This window comes from Apostichopus japonicus, chromosome 21 (genome assembly GCF_037975245.1).
Source record: "Apostichopus japonicus isolate 1M-3 chromosome 21, ASM3797524v1, whole genome shotgun sequence".
Lineage (NCBI taxonomy): Eukaryota > Metazoa > Echinodermata > Holothuroidea > Aspidochirotida > Stichopodidae > Apostichopus > Apostichopus japonicus.
In genome coordinates this window covers 20,758,133-20,775,865 of record NC_092581.1, presented here as the reverse complement: position 1 = coordinate 20,775,865, position 17,733 = coordinate 20,758,133, and the positions used below count along the sequence as shown (strand labels likewise).

Sequence of the window (17,733 nt, the reverse complement as noted above, 5' to 3'; positions counted from 1 at the left end):
GCCTACTACATAAGCCTCACTAGGGCAATCTACCTAAATGTACATTCCTAGCCTAGCATGTAAATTAAATGTTAATGTATCATATCGGACCTAACCAGCAATATGCAACATGAAAGCATATCAGGAACTAGTGAACGATGCACATTGTAACACCTAACGTGTACCTCGCACATTGCGGAACCTATATCCACGCATTAAATCAAACACTAGCTTATGCAGGGAGTTATTTCAATGTTCCTGGCTAAAGATTCATTACATGTCAACATTAAACTCACCTAGAGTCATTTAGTTATCTAGTTTGTACAGTAAGACTCCTGGATGCTATTACACCGCCAACAAACTGCATCTTGCCTGCAAATGAACTTAGCAAAGTTTTGACTGGTATACCAGATTATAATCAACACAGTGAATAGAAACCAACCTCGTGACGCACAGTAAACAAAAGCAATTTTTTAAACCATTATACTTGATTGGGCAGGCTTCAGAAAAGTCACTGAAGTGGAAAGTGTATATGCAAACAGTTATACTTGAATTTTATATTTACTCTGTGCTTAAAATACTGTACCACAGTCCCTGCTATGCAAGCTTTCGAACTGGGCGTTTAAAGAAACATTGTACTTTATAGGGCTGCGATATTTGTTCAGTTTTTTCTGAAAGGAAAGGGATTGTAATAAAGAAGAAAAATAACCGCTAAGCATTCTTCAAAGATCAATGGATGATAACTGTTAAGACTGTGATATATCGATACTGAAAAGATTCAGAATGTTGCTCACGGCCATACATTATATACATGCATATATTTAAATCTATTATATATATATATATATATCTATATATATATATATATACATGAAAATCGTAATGAGTTGGAAAATCAAGAACAGTGAAAAAAACTTCAGCCTCCACCGGGATTCGAACCACGGGACTTCCGCTCTGTACGCGGACACCCTAACCACTAGGCTATGGACGCTGATTGTATGTCCAGAGGTTCGAAACCGGTAAGGAAGATCGTAATTCCACTGTAAGCGTTTGTCACCTGTATCGAACAATACTAGTTCTGTTTTTGGTGACATGTTTTGCCTAACTCTAGAGATCAAACATGATGCTGACCAACTCGAAATTATTTGTGATTCCTAAAGCCGGATCTCGAAAGAGATACTTTAAACAGACTTTATGTTAATGCAATGGAGGTAAACGACAAAGGCAAATGAATATATATAAATGAAAATCGTAATGAGTTGGAAAATCAAGAACAGTGAAAAAACTTTCAGCCTCCACCGGGATTCAAACCACGGGCCTTCCGCTCTGTACGCGGACACCCTAACCACTAGGCTATGGACGCTGATTGTATGTCCAGAGGTTCGAAACCGGTAAGGAAGATCGTAATTTCACTGTAAGCGTATATATATAAATATATATATATATATAGCCTATATATATAGCCTATATATATAGCCTATATATATAGCCTATATATATAGGTATATATATATATATAGCCTATATATATATAGCCTAAATATATATATATATATATATATATATATATATATAAACAGAAAACACGAACAAAAACAAATATATATATGAAGGTTTTTTCTCTGCATTTTCTGTTAGAGAAGTCTAACAAACCGTCAAACGTGACTCTTACAACGTACACGTGCAAGAGATACCGGTTTCTCCATATACTCAATACATAAATAAAAAGGATATCCCTATGGCGCAAAACTTTTACACTGGAACACTAAGTTCTAGTGCTGTAGATCCCAATTCAGTATTCACGTAGACTCAGGCAGGATGATAACCTCGGGTAGTCTGGTCACTGTATGAAGTGTGGATAACACGGATAATCTCGGGTAGTCTGGTCACTGTATGCAGTGTGGGTAACACTGATAATCTCGTGTAGGCTGGATACAGTTTCTAGGGTCTTCTGGAGGTTAAACATGCATAAGGTTAAACAACAACTCAAATGATAATACAATTCTGTAGTGGTAGTCTGAACTACACCTTCACAGTTCGATATTGCTCGTTACTTGTAATCTGTACTCCTTCTTTAATATAAACAATTTAAAAACAGTGAAAAGAACTTCCACCGCCCACCCCCCCCCCAAAAAAAATACATGTGGAACTGAACAACTATGGCTATAAGACTGGTTACCAAAGCAACCACTTTCTCATTGAGAATATTGACCTTTAACAATACAATGCCACAATCATTTTCTATTGTTTAAGCAGTATAAATATGCCTAGTATTCTTTCTATAACAATATTGGCCAAGCCAGCTTGCCTATATGCCTACTACATAAGCCTCACTAGGGCAATCTACCAAAATGTACATTCTTAGCCTAGCATGTAAATTCAATGTTTATGTATCATATCGGACCTATCCAACAATACAACATGAAAGCATACCAGGAACTAGTGAACGATGCACATTGTAACACCTAACGTGTACCTCGCACATTGTGGAACCTATATCCACACATTAAATCACACACATCAGCCTCACCAGTGCAATCTACCAAACTGTATAGCCTAGCATGTAAATTAAATGTTTATGTATCATATCGAACCTAACCAACAATGCAACAAGAAAACATATCAGGAACTAGTGAACGGTGCACATTGTAACACCTAACGTATACCTCGCGCATTGCGGAACCTATATCCACACATTAAATCATACACTAGCTTATGCAAGGAATTACTTCAATGTTCCTGCGGATATTAATTAGAGGCTATAGATTCATTTCATGTCAATATTAAACTCACCTAGAGTCCTTGAGTAATCTAGTTTTGTACAGTAAGACTGTGGATGCTATTACACGGCCACCAAACTGCATCTTATTGAACTTAACAAAGTTTTGACTGGAAATCAACACAGTGAAAAGCAACCAACATCGTGGCGAACAGTAAAACCAAAGCAATTTCTTAAACCATTATACGTGATTGGGCGGGCCTCAGAAAAGTAACTGAAGTGGAAAGTGTATGCAAACAGTTATATTTGAATTTTTATTTGCTCTGTGCGAAAAATACTGTACCACAGTCCCTGCTATGCCAGTTTTCACACTGTACGTTTAAAGAAACATTGTTCTTGATAGGGCTGCGATATTTGTTCAGTGTGCTGCCTTTGTTGCTTGCTCAGGTACACCCTCTTAAGTCAAGCACTCTATATTGAATGGTTCATTTAGAATAAATGGAAAAATGAGCTTATAAATACATTGCATTTTCATTTTACCATAGATTAATGCATGTATACCTTTTGCGCGGTCCTTTACGCTGCTCTAGTTTGGTCAGGGGGGGGGGTCAGTCGGGAGCACGTGCCCCAGGCTTCTATACGTGGTCCCTTTTCATAGGTAAAAAGTGCACCGGTTGGTCCAAAGTACCATTTTGCTATTTGTGTAAGTTAACAGTTCTGCCTAGCATTTCTAAGCATTTAATACTACAAAAGCAAGAAAATAATGATCACGTGGAAATATTTAACTTCATTACTCAAATTTGTTGGCAACTTCTATTGACATCTCGCATGAGATTTACACTTACGGACTCCAATCAATCGTATAGGACCCGGTGTTGCTCTTTCATCGGCCTTGTGCTGACGCCCCATCATCATTACATCTGTTCATGTACACCAGACATTACGCTATTTTTATGTCACCAGCATTGGCCTCAAAGTTAAGAATGCTAAAATTTGCAAAAGGAGTTCCTGGTAATTCTGCCTTCAGATTACGTACACACTACGAGGAGTGTTATGTTAGACAAAAATGTTTCAGTGAGCAATACTACTTTGTGGAGGGTATTTAAATGTTTGTTAAAGTTGTAGCTTGGGTGACCATTATTTAACTTTTCAGTGAGGAATAATACTTTGTGGGTGGTATTAAAATCTTTGTTTAATTGTAGATAGGGATGACTTTCTAGCAGTTGCACTTCAGTGAGGAATAGTATTTTGTGGGGGGTATTAAAATCTTTATTTAATTGTAGATAGGGATGGCTTTCTAGCATATTACGTGCCGAAACTGATGACCTTTAAGTGATTCTCTGCATAGTCTTCATAAGCATTACTTATACTTAAAATATCGTTAATAAGCAATTACCATATAACATACCATAGCACCATTCGTCACCTTCTCCATAATTAAAGTATCCGTAGCCATCATAAAAAAGTCAAGACACAATCATGTTAAAAGAGAAATTTATTTAAGTCTGGTTCGTTTGGAACTTATCTCAAGTAATATTAATTCCAATAAATAAGAATTTAACATTCCTGTTTGTTTTCCCTCAGTATGTTTTGATCGTTTGTGTAAATGTTCTATGATTTAGCTAACAGTTTTAGATACAGTACACCTATCTTAGCATCTCGCATTTATATAATTCAATCCATTCAACGTATAAGGCCCGACAATAGCCTACCTATAATTCTATTCATGTTCAACTGGCATTACAGAATATTTTTGTTGTTTTCAATGCTTTTCTACAGTCATATAAGTCATGTGTACGTTTTACATCAGAGTTGCTTCCGTAAAAATATGTGACAGATTACTTTCTTTAGGAATTATCTCATACATAGTTGTGTATTTGTTATCTTAATAATGTTTTACTTCCCTCGAAAGTACAACATTTAGTTTAGATTGTTTTTCTTGAGTTAAAGTCTTTCGTTTAGGTTGTGCTTGTTGTGCATGCGTGAGAGGCAATGAATGCTCCATTTTATGACAAAACCATTGCCAAATGAAATAATCCAGTTTGTACTGTGATGACTGTGATGACTGTGATGAGGAACACGTACCTAAAAATGGTATGATATATATATATATATATATATATATAAAATAAAAAAAATATATATATATATATATATATAGCTCACAGACGTTAACGCTCAAAGAGCTTTGCTAGAGGATGTCATTGGCATCCTTAGTTATTCCTTTGGATCCGAAGTTAACCCGTGTAGTATTGTGTAAAAACGTCACAGCCCCGAAAACCATTGCGTGAGTTTATTAATAAGGTATAAAAAATATCACTGATTGCGAATACATTGAATCAGTGGATTGTGTTGTTATTGCAAAATCTCGACTTTTCAGGAAATAAGTGCGCATTTTCCCCTCCTCCAAGCAATGTTAATGAAATAGCATGTAATAGACAAGTAAAACTAAGTCAACATACCAAGAATATTGTGTTTTGCACTTGCGAAGTATCTTGTCCTCTTCGGTTCTCTTGAAGACTTTTCAAACATTTGAACAAAGTTAACTCAAGTAAAAAATCAAGATATAAAATATTTATATGTTTTGTCACATGATTTTAATTTTGTTTTGTCGTATGAACACATAAGCTACAGTTTATTTCATGCTTTGTTGAAAGATGGCAAGTAGTTCAAAGTTACAGGCAGACTGACGATAGGTCAACTAATATTTTGTATTTTCAGAGCAAGATTTTTTTTCCCTTTGCCATCCTTACAATTTTATTTTATTTTACATATTAAGTTCTACTTATTTCATTGCAAATTACATTACATTGTGCCTAATAATGAATTTTAATTCATCCTTCATGTTGAGTTTTGCATCTTTTATGAGACTGATATAGAATACAAAGCGGGCGCATTAATTACTTAGATTTGAAAGAGGATTTCTCTGCGTGCGAGAATATTTTTGATTTCACCTATGATTAACCTAACAAGTTGCTTTAAGATACTGTTAATTTTCTTCCCTTTATTTGTAAGACAATTTCGCAAGGTATATATTTATAAGTCCTATCTCAATTTATCTTATGTATAAACTTACCTGGATGGTTTGATCAATAAACAGAATAAAAAAAAAAGGTAAACTAATACTCGATTCAGACTGATACTATATGTACCCAAATGTACAAATAGAAACAAACCAATTGAAAACACAATGGTATCTCTACCTTGTAGGTATACACTATGCTTAATGCAATGACTGACTTACTTAATATACTTACTGAAGGTGAAAGTATCGCTCATATTTCAGCAAACCTATAAGAAGAGCATCACATTGCAATAAACCACACCTAAATTTTGCAGGGCAATGCTTATATCAGTTGTTTAGAAATTTCAAGATTTTGACAGCAGCCACCTTGACATTACCCATATATAATCAGAAATAGACACTGTATTGTTCTTAAGGAGTAATATCTTCTGAAAAAATACTTGACGAACACGGAAAACATATCATTGCCTTCAAACAGAACATTTAACATCGCTGTGCTTTTTTCCATCTCATCTATTGGCTCACATGCGTATAATTGTCAATACAAATTTTACTTGTGACTAACAGGATTGGCCATTGAAATGAATACTTTATATCAAATATACTTGACTGAAAATGATTTTATTACTTTATTACTTCATTTCCGAACTACGTATGCATTACGTATATGGATAAATGTGGAGGCATTGCAAATAGCTATTGGAATTGAAATTATAAATTGAAATAAAAGTACTACAAAGCTAATCTCGGAGGCATTATCGATGGAAAAATGACTAGTTGCAAGAGACTACTGTAACAGATAATATTTCACCTGCTCAATGAAACCCCTGTGAAGCAATTAGAAAATGTTTTAAAACAGTATAAAAGCTAGCTTTTCATTACCAAAACTTTTCTGTTCTGTGCATACCAGCTTTAAACGCAAGTGAAGAATTATCAAATAAGGAAGGGCTTTATCAGCCATGGACTTATCAAATATGAAGGGAGGCCTTTATCAGCGAAGATATTACCAAATATGAAGGAAGGCCTTTATCAGCCATAATATTATCAAATATGAAGGAAGGCCTTTATCAGCCATGATATTATCAAATATGAAGGAGGGCCTTTATCAGCCATGATATTATCAAATATGAAGGAAGGCCTTTATCAGCCATGATATTATCAAATATGAAGGAAGGCCTTTATCAGCCATGATATTATCAAATATGAAGGAAGGCCTTTATCAGCCATGATATTATCAAATACGAAGGAAGGCCTTTATCAGCTATGATATTATCAAATATGAAGGAAGGCCTTTATCAGCCATGATATTATCAAATATGAAGGAAGGCCTTTATCAGCGATGATATTATCAAATATGAAGGAAGGCCTTTATCAGCGATGATATTATCAAATATGAAGGAAGGCCTTTATCAGCTATGATATTATCAAATATGAAGGAGGGCCTTTATCAGCCATGATATTATCAAATATAAAGGAAGGCCTTTATCAGCGATGATGTTATCAAATATGAAGGAAGGCCTTTATCAGCCATGATATTATCAAATATGAAGGAAGGCCTTTATCAGCTATGATATTATCAAATATGAAGGAGGGCCTTTATCAGCCATGATATTATCAAATATAAAGGAAGGCCTTTATCAGCCATGATGTTATCAAATATGAAGGAAGGCCTTTATCAGCCATGATGTTATCAAATATGAAGGAAGGCCTTTATCAGCCATGATGTTATCAAATATGAAGGAGGGCCTTTATCAGCCATGATATTATCAAATATAAAGGAAGGCCTTTATCAGCCATGATGTTATCAAATATGAAGGAAGGCCTTTATCAGCCATGATATTATCAAATATGAAGGAAGGCCTTTATCAGCCATGATATTATCAAATAAGAAGGAAGGCCTTTATCAGCCATGATATTATCAAATATGAAGGAAGGCCTTTATCAGCCATGATATTATCAAATATAAAGGAAGGCCTTTATCAGCCATGATGTTATCAAATATGAAGGAAGGCCTTTATCAGCTATGATATTATCAAATATAAAGGAAGGCCTTTATCAGCCATGATGTTATCAAATATGAAGGAAGGCCTTTATCAGCGATGATATTATCAAATATGAAGGAAGGCCTTTATCAGCGATGATATTGACAAATATGAAGGAAGGCCTTTATCAGCCATGATATTGACAAATATGTCAAATAACTGTTGCTTATTGCAGTCACTCCTTATCTTTTGATACAGAAGCTTTAGTGTATGGTTTCATTAATCCAACTCAGGTAGGCGAATACCCGCGTGTAGACTCCTGGATAATTTGGTTCCGCACAACCAATGCCCCAGCTTACTATGCCCATGACTTCAAAGGCACCAAGTTCATTCTCCACCACGACTGGACCACCGCTATCACCCTGTCGATAAAAGGAAATGTTAGATTATGTGTTGATAGAAGCACTTATCAAAGTAGGTTCAGACACTTGTCAGGATTTCTCGGGGCTTGTTTCTTCTCTACTCAACTTCGAAATATAAACTATCGGAAACGTTCTGGTCAAGCTGTTTCATATATAGGGTCGAAGGAACATAGGAATAGGGGAGTAGAAGAAGCAAACTCATACGTATGTTGGAAAGGCAAACTCACATACTTAGACTGATTAAATATGTTATTGGTGAATGATGCCATTTGGCTCACAGAAAAGTTTATTGTAATCTTGGACCTCTCCTTTAAACATACCAAACCAAACAAAGCTGACCAAGTGCATGGTAACATCGTGACGTTTTAATTTTATTTAGATCTTGATGTGTAGTACATAATTATTGACTCAAGAAAGTTTATAGCCATAAGATAACACAAATGATAAAATTGGAGGAATCAGCGTAGTAGATGGAATGTTGAATTGCTTTGTACAAATCAACGAGTACAAATTCGATGACAGGTTAGTTGTCTTAGCTAGGATGCGAGTGTGAGGATAGACTCACCGATTAGTAACGACTATAACATATGAATCTCACCTGACAGGAATCTTTGCCACCTTCTGGTAATCCTGCGCAGAACATACAACATTCTATGATGTCACCATCATACCAATCAGGTTGATTACAAGTAGCCGTACTGATTATTGGCACACTGATCTCCTGTAATGTTTCATCTTCGGGAAATACTGCAAGGAATTGAAAGAAGAGGATCGTCACATCAAACACGTTACAAATATATTTGTGTTATTGTGCCATTATAATTAAATCCCCAACACGCAATAAAACAAAAAACAACAACAAACATGCAGGACGGAACCCTATTAACTAGCATATTGCAGTCTGCGATAAGATATTAAGTTGGTCTATATGACAGGATAGGCCGACGGAGATGGGTCATAAAGCACTATTGAAAGGTTTACCGAAATTAATTATTATTGTTATTATCCTCTTCTCTCTCACTGTAAATTAGAAGGAGGCTTTTACACAAACATGTCATCACGCCAAAGTAATACGAAAACTATCTAAATACCTTCTTGTTCTCCCCATCCTGTTATCCAGACAGACGTCCCTGCTGGCCAATCTTGGGAAGGCAGACACGCGGGCCGTATATAATCGTTGAATTCAACATCACCCGTTAATCTCAACAAAGCGATATCATTGTTACTGGTAAAGCTGTTATAGTAAGGATGCACTATAACTTCGGAGACGTTGATACTTTGTTGGGTATCATCAAAATCATTTACCCGGTGATTTCCGAGGACTACTTTGTATTCTGATTCGTTTCGAAAATATTCGCTGCGAACACAAACAAGCAGACATGCTTACATTTTCCAAATATCAACAATGCAAACACAACATGCGTCATTAGAAAATGCAATACCATGAACGTACCACTGTGACAATTAATTACCAAAAAATGTAAAATTATTAAATAATCCTAAGTTGATACTTTCACCAACTATAGCCAAAAGTGAGATATTTCTTTAAGTTTAAGAGTATCATGAATTGTTCAATCTCAGTTATAAGTCTCTATAGGTTACTTCACTTTTGATTATTTCCACGTTTAAATTCTATTTAATGTAAACATACCATGTGATGGCGATTTGGGCCTCTTAAAAAACTCAACAATTGTTGCATAGGTTTTAGCATTTATCATAGTTTTTTATACCTAGTTGGATATATTCAAGTTACTGCAGTAAGGAGAGGATGCTATCTAAACAATATTCAAAAGTTGCTACATATTTGAATGATTTACTTACTCAAAGCAATGTGCTGCACTGAGCACCCATCGTTTATTCAGAAGAGTCCCACCGCATAAATGGCCTTCAAAGTTATAGAGAGCAATATTTTGACGAACGCTTACTTGCCAGGGCCATTCACCAGGTTGAGCTGCTATACCACCAACGATACGAGAAAAGGATAGAGGTCTTACACCACATCCTGTGTGCACAAGAAAACAAACGTATTATGAAGATAGGTCCGCATGATTTTAAGAGCATAAATACAATACATGTTCGGCTGAGAGTCCTGTAATTGTGAAAAGGCCGAGCTGTTCCTTGGTTTATTATGTCACAATTCCAGTAATACAATAATCCAGTTGCAACCACTTTTGATAATAATCTTAACCATCCATCACGTGATATACTGTAAGGTATGGCCACCACCTATAAGTTATGTTTTGCTGCAAATGCAATTGCAACATTATTCAGTGTTGGATTTATAACAGGAGGAAGTAGTACCCAAACAGCTGTTTTCATCTTCGTTTCCTGGACATTGCTGTAGTCCATCGCAAACTGAACTAGCTGGAATACAGGTACTGTCTGCGCATTGGAATTGAGAGCTGTAGCAGGACCGTCCTGAATGACAAAACAAGAATAGCTCAACTTTACCGGTTATTCATACAAAGCAGAAAAGTATACGTGTAGAAAATTTCAGATCGTCATTGTTATTCATTATACAGTGCTACTTTTATCTGATAAATTACTTACCTGAACAGGTGAGCGCGTCTTCATCTAAGCCATTTCCGCAGTTCGTTGTCTGATCACAAACAGATGATTCTGGTACACAGGCACCATTTTGACAGTTGAATGATTGGTCGCAATCAAGATCTGTTACAAAATTAAATGTTGCAGGATTACTTTATTGTAAACGTTGTTTAATGTAATTTCTTACGTAAAGCGTGTCACAAAATTTCATAAAATATCCATACTTGTTCGTTAAATTGGAGAGTTTGACCATTTCAACCTTGTAGTGAGAAGATTTTGAATTTGCAATTTATCTACGATAAATTAAAATGGCAATCACTCACCGGACTGAGAGATGAGGACTGGTGTTACGGAACAATTAAAACCTGCAGAAGCAAACGATTTGTCAGTTTCAAAGAGGAGCCAGGCAAAATTCCCCGATGATACCACTTGTACTTCTGCAGTTGGTCCTCCTGACCACGAGAGCAGAACGTGATCTCCAGTTATGTTTCCATCACCTACTTTAATGAAATCAAAACCCTTTTCCGTGTTTATAAATTCAAAGGCAACAAGAAGCTGAAATCCTTGATACGTAACGAAAACCATCTCATCCCGGTGGTCATTTGGGTAATCAAATGGATAAAATAATGACGTCACTGGTGTTTCTGTATCAATAAAGACAATAGTTTCTGCAAAGAAGAAATGAAGATCATTTTGCACTGAGTCAAATCAAAATTATGCAAATAAAGTGAACTGAAGAATAATAATGTTCCTTAAACAATATTTGAACATAACTGAAGCAACTAAATAGTCACTTTAGTTTCGGTGTACCGATCTTTTTATATCTTGATCCCTTGGCATAATAATAATAGCAAATAACAAAACAAAATAAATGTCGCAAAGGTTCATCACCATCTCCAACAGACAAATTCATATTCACGCTCAACTTTGATAAAATTTAAACTCATCAGGAGTGTTAAGTTTTCAGAAGTTGAGAAAATTATCTTTATTCGATGGTTATTTGGATAGAAGGATGGATAATTGGGGGAGATAAGATTGTCAGACTTCGTGACAAAGATTTCATCCTTGGCACCTGTAAAACAAATAAAAGTTAAATAACGACGGAATGGTAGTAAATAATTTGAAATTCAATGTGTCAACCGATCATTATAACTATCTCGAAAAGAACATGCCACAATTGTATCAATATAATAATGAGGGAAAAGTCAATATGAGAAATCATCAAACAGTTGATATTGTATAGTGATGTAATAAAACCATTTAAACACATTTTATTGTAATTGTTGTTTCAAATAGACATAAAAAATGATTTCGACATTGATTAATATATATATGTAAATCTACTATATATATATATATATATATATATATATATATATTTATATATATATATATATATATATTTATATATATATATATATATATATATATATATATATATATATATATAAATATATATATATATATATATATAAATATATATATATATATATATATATATATATATATAGTAGATTTACATATATATATTAATCAATGTCGAAATCATTTTTTATGTCTATTTGAAACAACAATTACAATAAAATGTGTTTAAATGGTTTTATTACATCACTATACAATATCAATATATATATATATATATATATATATATATATATATATATATATATATATATATATATATATATATATATATATATATATATATATATATATTATATATGAGACTGTGGATCCTATGACACGGCCAACAAACTGCATCTTGTCTGCAAATGAACTTAACAAAGTTTTGACTGGAAATCAACGCAGTGAATAGCAATCAACATCGGGGCGCACAGTAAAACCAATGCAATTTCTTAAACAATTATTCTCGATTGGGCGGGCTTCAGAAAAGTCACTGAAGTGGAAAGTGTATGCAAGCAGTTATATTTGAATTTTATATTTGCTTTGTGCGAAAAAGACTGTACCACAGTCCCTGCTTTGCCAGTTTTCGAACTGTACGTTTAAAGAAACATTGTTCTTTATAGGGCTGCGATTTTGTTCAGTGTGTTGTACCTCAAACTTAACTTTTACTCTTTCATCAACTTAAGATTTATTATTTTGTACATACCGTCATTGCTGTTTAACTATTTAACCTTTATAACTTTTCACTATGTTTTAACACCCTATTTATAAATATGCACTTTAATGTATTTATATTGGAATTTTAATTAACTTGAATAAACGTACGATTACTCCAACCACCCTCCTCATCAGGATCATAGTACTGACAGTCAAACAATACTGGTAAAGTATATTTGCAGCAAGGGCAATCGTTGCCTTTGTTGCTTACTCAAGCACACCCTCTTCAGTCAAGCACTCTATATTGAATGGTTCATTTAGAATTAAAGGAAAGATGAGCTTATAAATACATTGCATTTTCATTTTACCATGGATTAATGCGTGTATATCTTTTTGCGCGGTCCTTTACGCTGCTTTAGTTTGACCAGGGGAGGCGGAGCCGGGAGCACGTGCCCAGGCTTCTATACATGGTCCCTTGCATAAGTAAAATGTGCCCCGGTTGGTCCAAAATACCAAAATTTGCAAAAGAAAGTCCCTGGTAATTCTTCATCCAGATTACTTACACACTGCGAGGATTGTTATGTTAGGCAAATATGTTTCAGTGAGGAATAATACTTTGTGGGTGGTATTAAAATGTTTGCTTAAGTTGCTGCTTGGGTGAACATTATTTAACTTTCTAGCATAGTTGCATTTAAGTGAGTAATACTAGTTTAGGGTGGTATTAAAATCTTTGTCTAATTGTAGATAGGGATGACTTTCTAGCATATTTCGTGCCAAAACTAATGACCTTTAAGTGCTTCTCTGCATAGTCTTTTTAACCATTACTTATACTAAAAATATCGTCAATAAGTAATACCATATATCATACCATAGCACTATTCGTCATCTTCTCCATAATTAAAGTATCCGTAGCCATCACAAACAAAGAAGTCAAGACACAATCATGTTCAAAGAGACATTTATTTAAGTCTGGTTCGTTTGGAACTAATCTCAATTAATATTAATTCCAATAAGTTAGAATTTAACATTCCTGTTTGTTTCCCTCAGTATGTTGTGTTCGTTTGTGTAAATGTTATTTGATTTAGCTAACAATTTTAGTTACAGTAACTTATTTTAGCATCTTGCATTGATGTATATAATTCAATCCATTCAACGTATAAGGCCCGACAAATACCTAGAATTCTATTCATGTTCAACGGGCAATACAGAATACCTTTTTTCAATGCTTCTCTGCAGCCATATAAGTCATGTGATTGCTTAAAATCAGAGTTGCTTCCTTAAAACGTGTAGGAAAGATTACTTTCTTTAAGAATTATCTGATACATGCATTATTAATTATCGAATGGAACATAGACTTCTACATAGTAACTCACTCTAGCTTCAGTCGTTACCTTTCTTATATATCTTGATCCCTTGGCATAATAATATAACGAAATAACAAAAGAAAAATTATCTTGTGCCCTCTTTGTTATAGCTTACTAAAAATATAATATCAGATTACGTAACTGTCTTCATCATTAACTTAATGTGATCTGTGTATTTGTTTCATAGCCCCTCATTGCTAAGTTTGATTAGCTCTTATAAAGTAAATGTAATATTGGTCAAATTTGAATATAAGGCTAATATGAATCAAGACGCAAGTCCTCGCTACCAACTAAAATTAGACGTTTAAGTGATTTCTCGGAAATCAGTATACTCACTTGCATTGCATGCTTCTTCGCTTTCATCAATGAAGTTTTGACAATTTTTGATCCCATCACACACTCTATCTCTAGGCAGGCATACTCCTATCATGCAATCGAAGGTTCCTTCACAGTCTAAAACTGGAATGAAACAAAAGTGATCAAAGTCATTGCTTTTATCTTTCAAATAAGTATTTATTGGCAACTTGCAGTTAAATGTGAATTGTTAAAATTTAAGATGTAATGGTTTCAGTGCCTCAAGTTGATCTACTCAGTTAGATATAAAATAAATATGATCTGTGTACAAGAGAATCACTGCTTTATAGGCTTTGCATTTGCCTTCTCCAATTAGATTATTTTGCAGCAATATGAAGCCGTAATGATTCAATAATATTTATATTTAAGCTGGTCAACCTACATGAAAGTTTACATTCGTGCCCAACTTTGTGCCAAACTTTAGCTCCCTAAAGTTTCCTAGTGCTGCGTTCGTAATGATAGAACAACAAGAAACCATGAAAATCCGCACTCAAATGATTAGCAATATCCTCTTCATGTAGATTTAAGAATAAATACGTATCAAGTAACAAGAATGTCAGGACTGGACTATTGGAAGACGATTTGAAAGGCTTTATATCATCACAAACCGCCACTATGCTAACTTTCGTAGTTCCAATGCAAGAATGTATTCGATTCATTGTGCCCTATGAGCCTCTAATCTTAATTGGTTGTTAAATCGTATCGGTTTTCTTCAAATTTGCTTAAACACTGTAACACCCCTTACTCTGCAATGTAGGAAAATCGGAATGTATCATAGTTCACGTCGCAAAACTGCAAATATTGCGCAACGGAATATCAGGTAACATCACATAGTGAATATGGTAGGCGATTGTTGGCTCGTTTTAGACATCGTTACTAACTGTAGCTAAGACTGAACTATACATTTTTGTTTTTAGCGAGACCTTAAATGTATCGACGAATTTCGTGTCTACTCAAAAATGTAAATCATATGCCAACAAGTGGGTTTGTAAAGACAGAGAGAAACTTTATCAGAATATAGCTGAAACTTGGTAACTAGATGGATGCTATGTAAAATGCATGAAAAATATGCTCGCCTGATAGCCTAACACAGTAGAGATATAACAATTGCTGTCATAAAATATAATAAAAAGTTAACAAACATTAAATCAACACAAAAGAGCCCTTTCGGTAAAATTCATAAATATCTTGGTATAAAGTATCAATGTTTGCGTTCAGCTAATTGCGTTCAGCTAATAGCGATTGCCTTCAACTAAAAGCGTAATAGCTAATACACGATTTCACGTAACGATACATCGGTTGTTGAGTTATATAGGATAGTGTCAACTTAGAAGGCAATAATTACTACAGACGCTCTAAACGAGTTGTACAATAGTTTAAGCAATACGGGGTACGTAAATGTCCTTCAATTATTGGATAAAATTGTTTGCACAATTAGAGGTCTTATGTAGACATGAATACCAATTTATCTTGTTTTGACAATTACATTGGTTTAATTACCACAATTCTGCATGTATTAGGAGGAATATCCAAAAAAAGTGTTTGGATGTTTCTGGGATGAAAAACAAATGCTCACATTTTATTAATATGTAAGCAGGGAAATAATACCTGCTCTATAACAGAACACTAAAATAAATACCACTGTCTGTGCGGTTGATAACTTCCACGAGGGCAGAATAACCAGTATCGACTACACTTCCGTCTGTTTGGAACGTAAACCACAATGAATTCCCAGCTGATAAAACCTTCAGCTCATTATACGATGGTCCGCCTGACCAGGTTAGAAGATGAGCATCATCTGTATTATTTCCATTGGCAACATTTACAAAATCATAGCCAACTTCTGTTTTGATGAAATCGAAACTAAGGCTTAGCCTGGAGTTTTCAAAAGTTGAGAAAACAATGGATGTTCGATGGTTATTCGGATAGAAGGATGGGTAGTTAGGTGATGTAAAGTTGTAAGACGTTAGGACGAATATTTCATCTACAGGAGCTGTCGAGAAAAGAAGCGAGCACTTAGTTGTGGGATGTTTGTACGATATCTCACGGAATGAACACAGCCAAATTAAACATTTACGGTTAAGAAAGATTGCATGATACAGCTTTAAATCAGACGTATATAAATGCTTCGTAAGGAGTAAATCTGAAATATTAATGACTTTAGATGTGGGTCATTTTCAAAGGTGCTCCTAAATTTCAAGTACATATGATTACTTGTAAGGAAGAATTCATGTGGGCTGCATACTAATTTAATGTATATTATCGAATATTACTCAAGTTGGATATTATTTCTGTCGCGAGCCTGGTAAGATCAAATTTCGTAACATCATGGGTAACTGAGTTTTACAATAAACCCATTAGCAGTACTTGATTCATTGTAATTATATGAATTATATATTGTAGAGCATACCGTTGCAATCGTATTCATCCTCCCCATAGTTACAGTCTTCGTAACCATCACAAAGTAAATAGTCTGGAATGCAGTTTCCATCGTAGCAATTAAAGCTGCCTGGATAACAGGTGGTAACTAAATAATACAAAACAAAGATTATAGGTATTAACTATGTATTACAAATGACTTCCAGAAAAAAGTGAAAGTGTTGTATTGGACAAAATATGTTTCAGTGAGGAAAAATATCTTGAATGTGGTAGTAAAATGCTTCTTGAAGATGGACCACGTGACCATTATTTGACTTTTTAGCATATTTGCATTGAAGTGAGGAATAATATTTTGTGGGTGGTATTAAAATGTTTGTTTCAATTGTAGCTTGCACTGAAAAAATAAACTAGTCAATATTGCCACGGACTAACGTTAAATTAGTTTGTAACGTTAGTCAATGCACACGAACTAGCAAAAATCTTCGTTTCATCACTGCTTCTTAGTCAGTTTACACTGACTAAGGAAAATATAATCGCAGCTTAGTCGGTGGCGACGGACTAAGGTATTTTAACCCATGGACTAAGAACGACACGGACACCCGATTTACGCCATAATCGTAGCTTAGTCGGTGTCGACGGACTAATGTATTTTAACCCAATTCGATTCACTTTAATTTGGAAACCGAGAGGCAACGGCAGCTTGCTGGACTTGGCATAGTTTCATACGATCACTCTCAGCAACTTTGAACCGTAAATCACCCAAGAAGGTCTTTAGAAGAATGAAGGTATTAACTGCATCATCGGCCTACCTGTTATTCCTTTAACTTGAAGGTAAAATTAAAGTTAATTGTTAGGCCACTGGCACTAGTACTGTATTATGGTTAGTGTAACGCTACCGTTG

General features: G+C 34.6%; 1 protein-coding gene across 4 annotated transcripts in view; it reads right to left on the bottom strand.

The window, feature by feature from the left end:
- LOC139963222 (uncharacterized) overlaps positions 1 to 17,733 on the bottom strand; it is a 166,240-nt gene that overhangs the window by 122,913 nt on the left and 25,594 nt on the right. For all 4 annotated transcript variants that reach the window (XM_071963803.1, XM_071963805.1, XM_071963806.1 and 1 more), the window contains exons 23-25: positions 16,864 to 16,980; positions 16,093 to 16,446; positions 14,436 to 14,558 (exon numbers count right to left, since the gene is read on the bottom strand). In XM_071963803.1, coding sequence (XP_071819904.1) covers positions 14,436 to 14,558; positions 16,093 to 16,446; positions 16,864 to 16,980 — 594 coding nt within the window. The remainder of the gene's footprint in view (positions 1 to 14,435; positions 14,559 to 16,092; positions 16,447 to 16,863; positions 16,981 to 17,733) is intronic.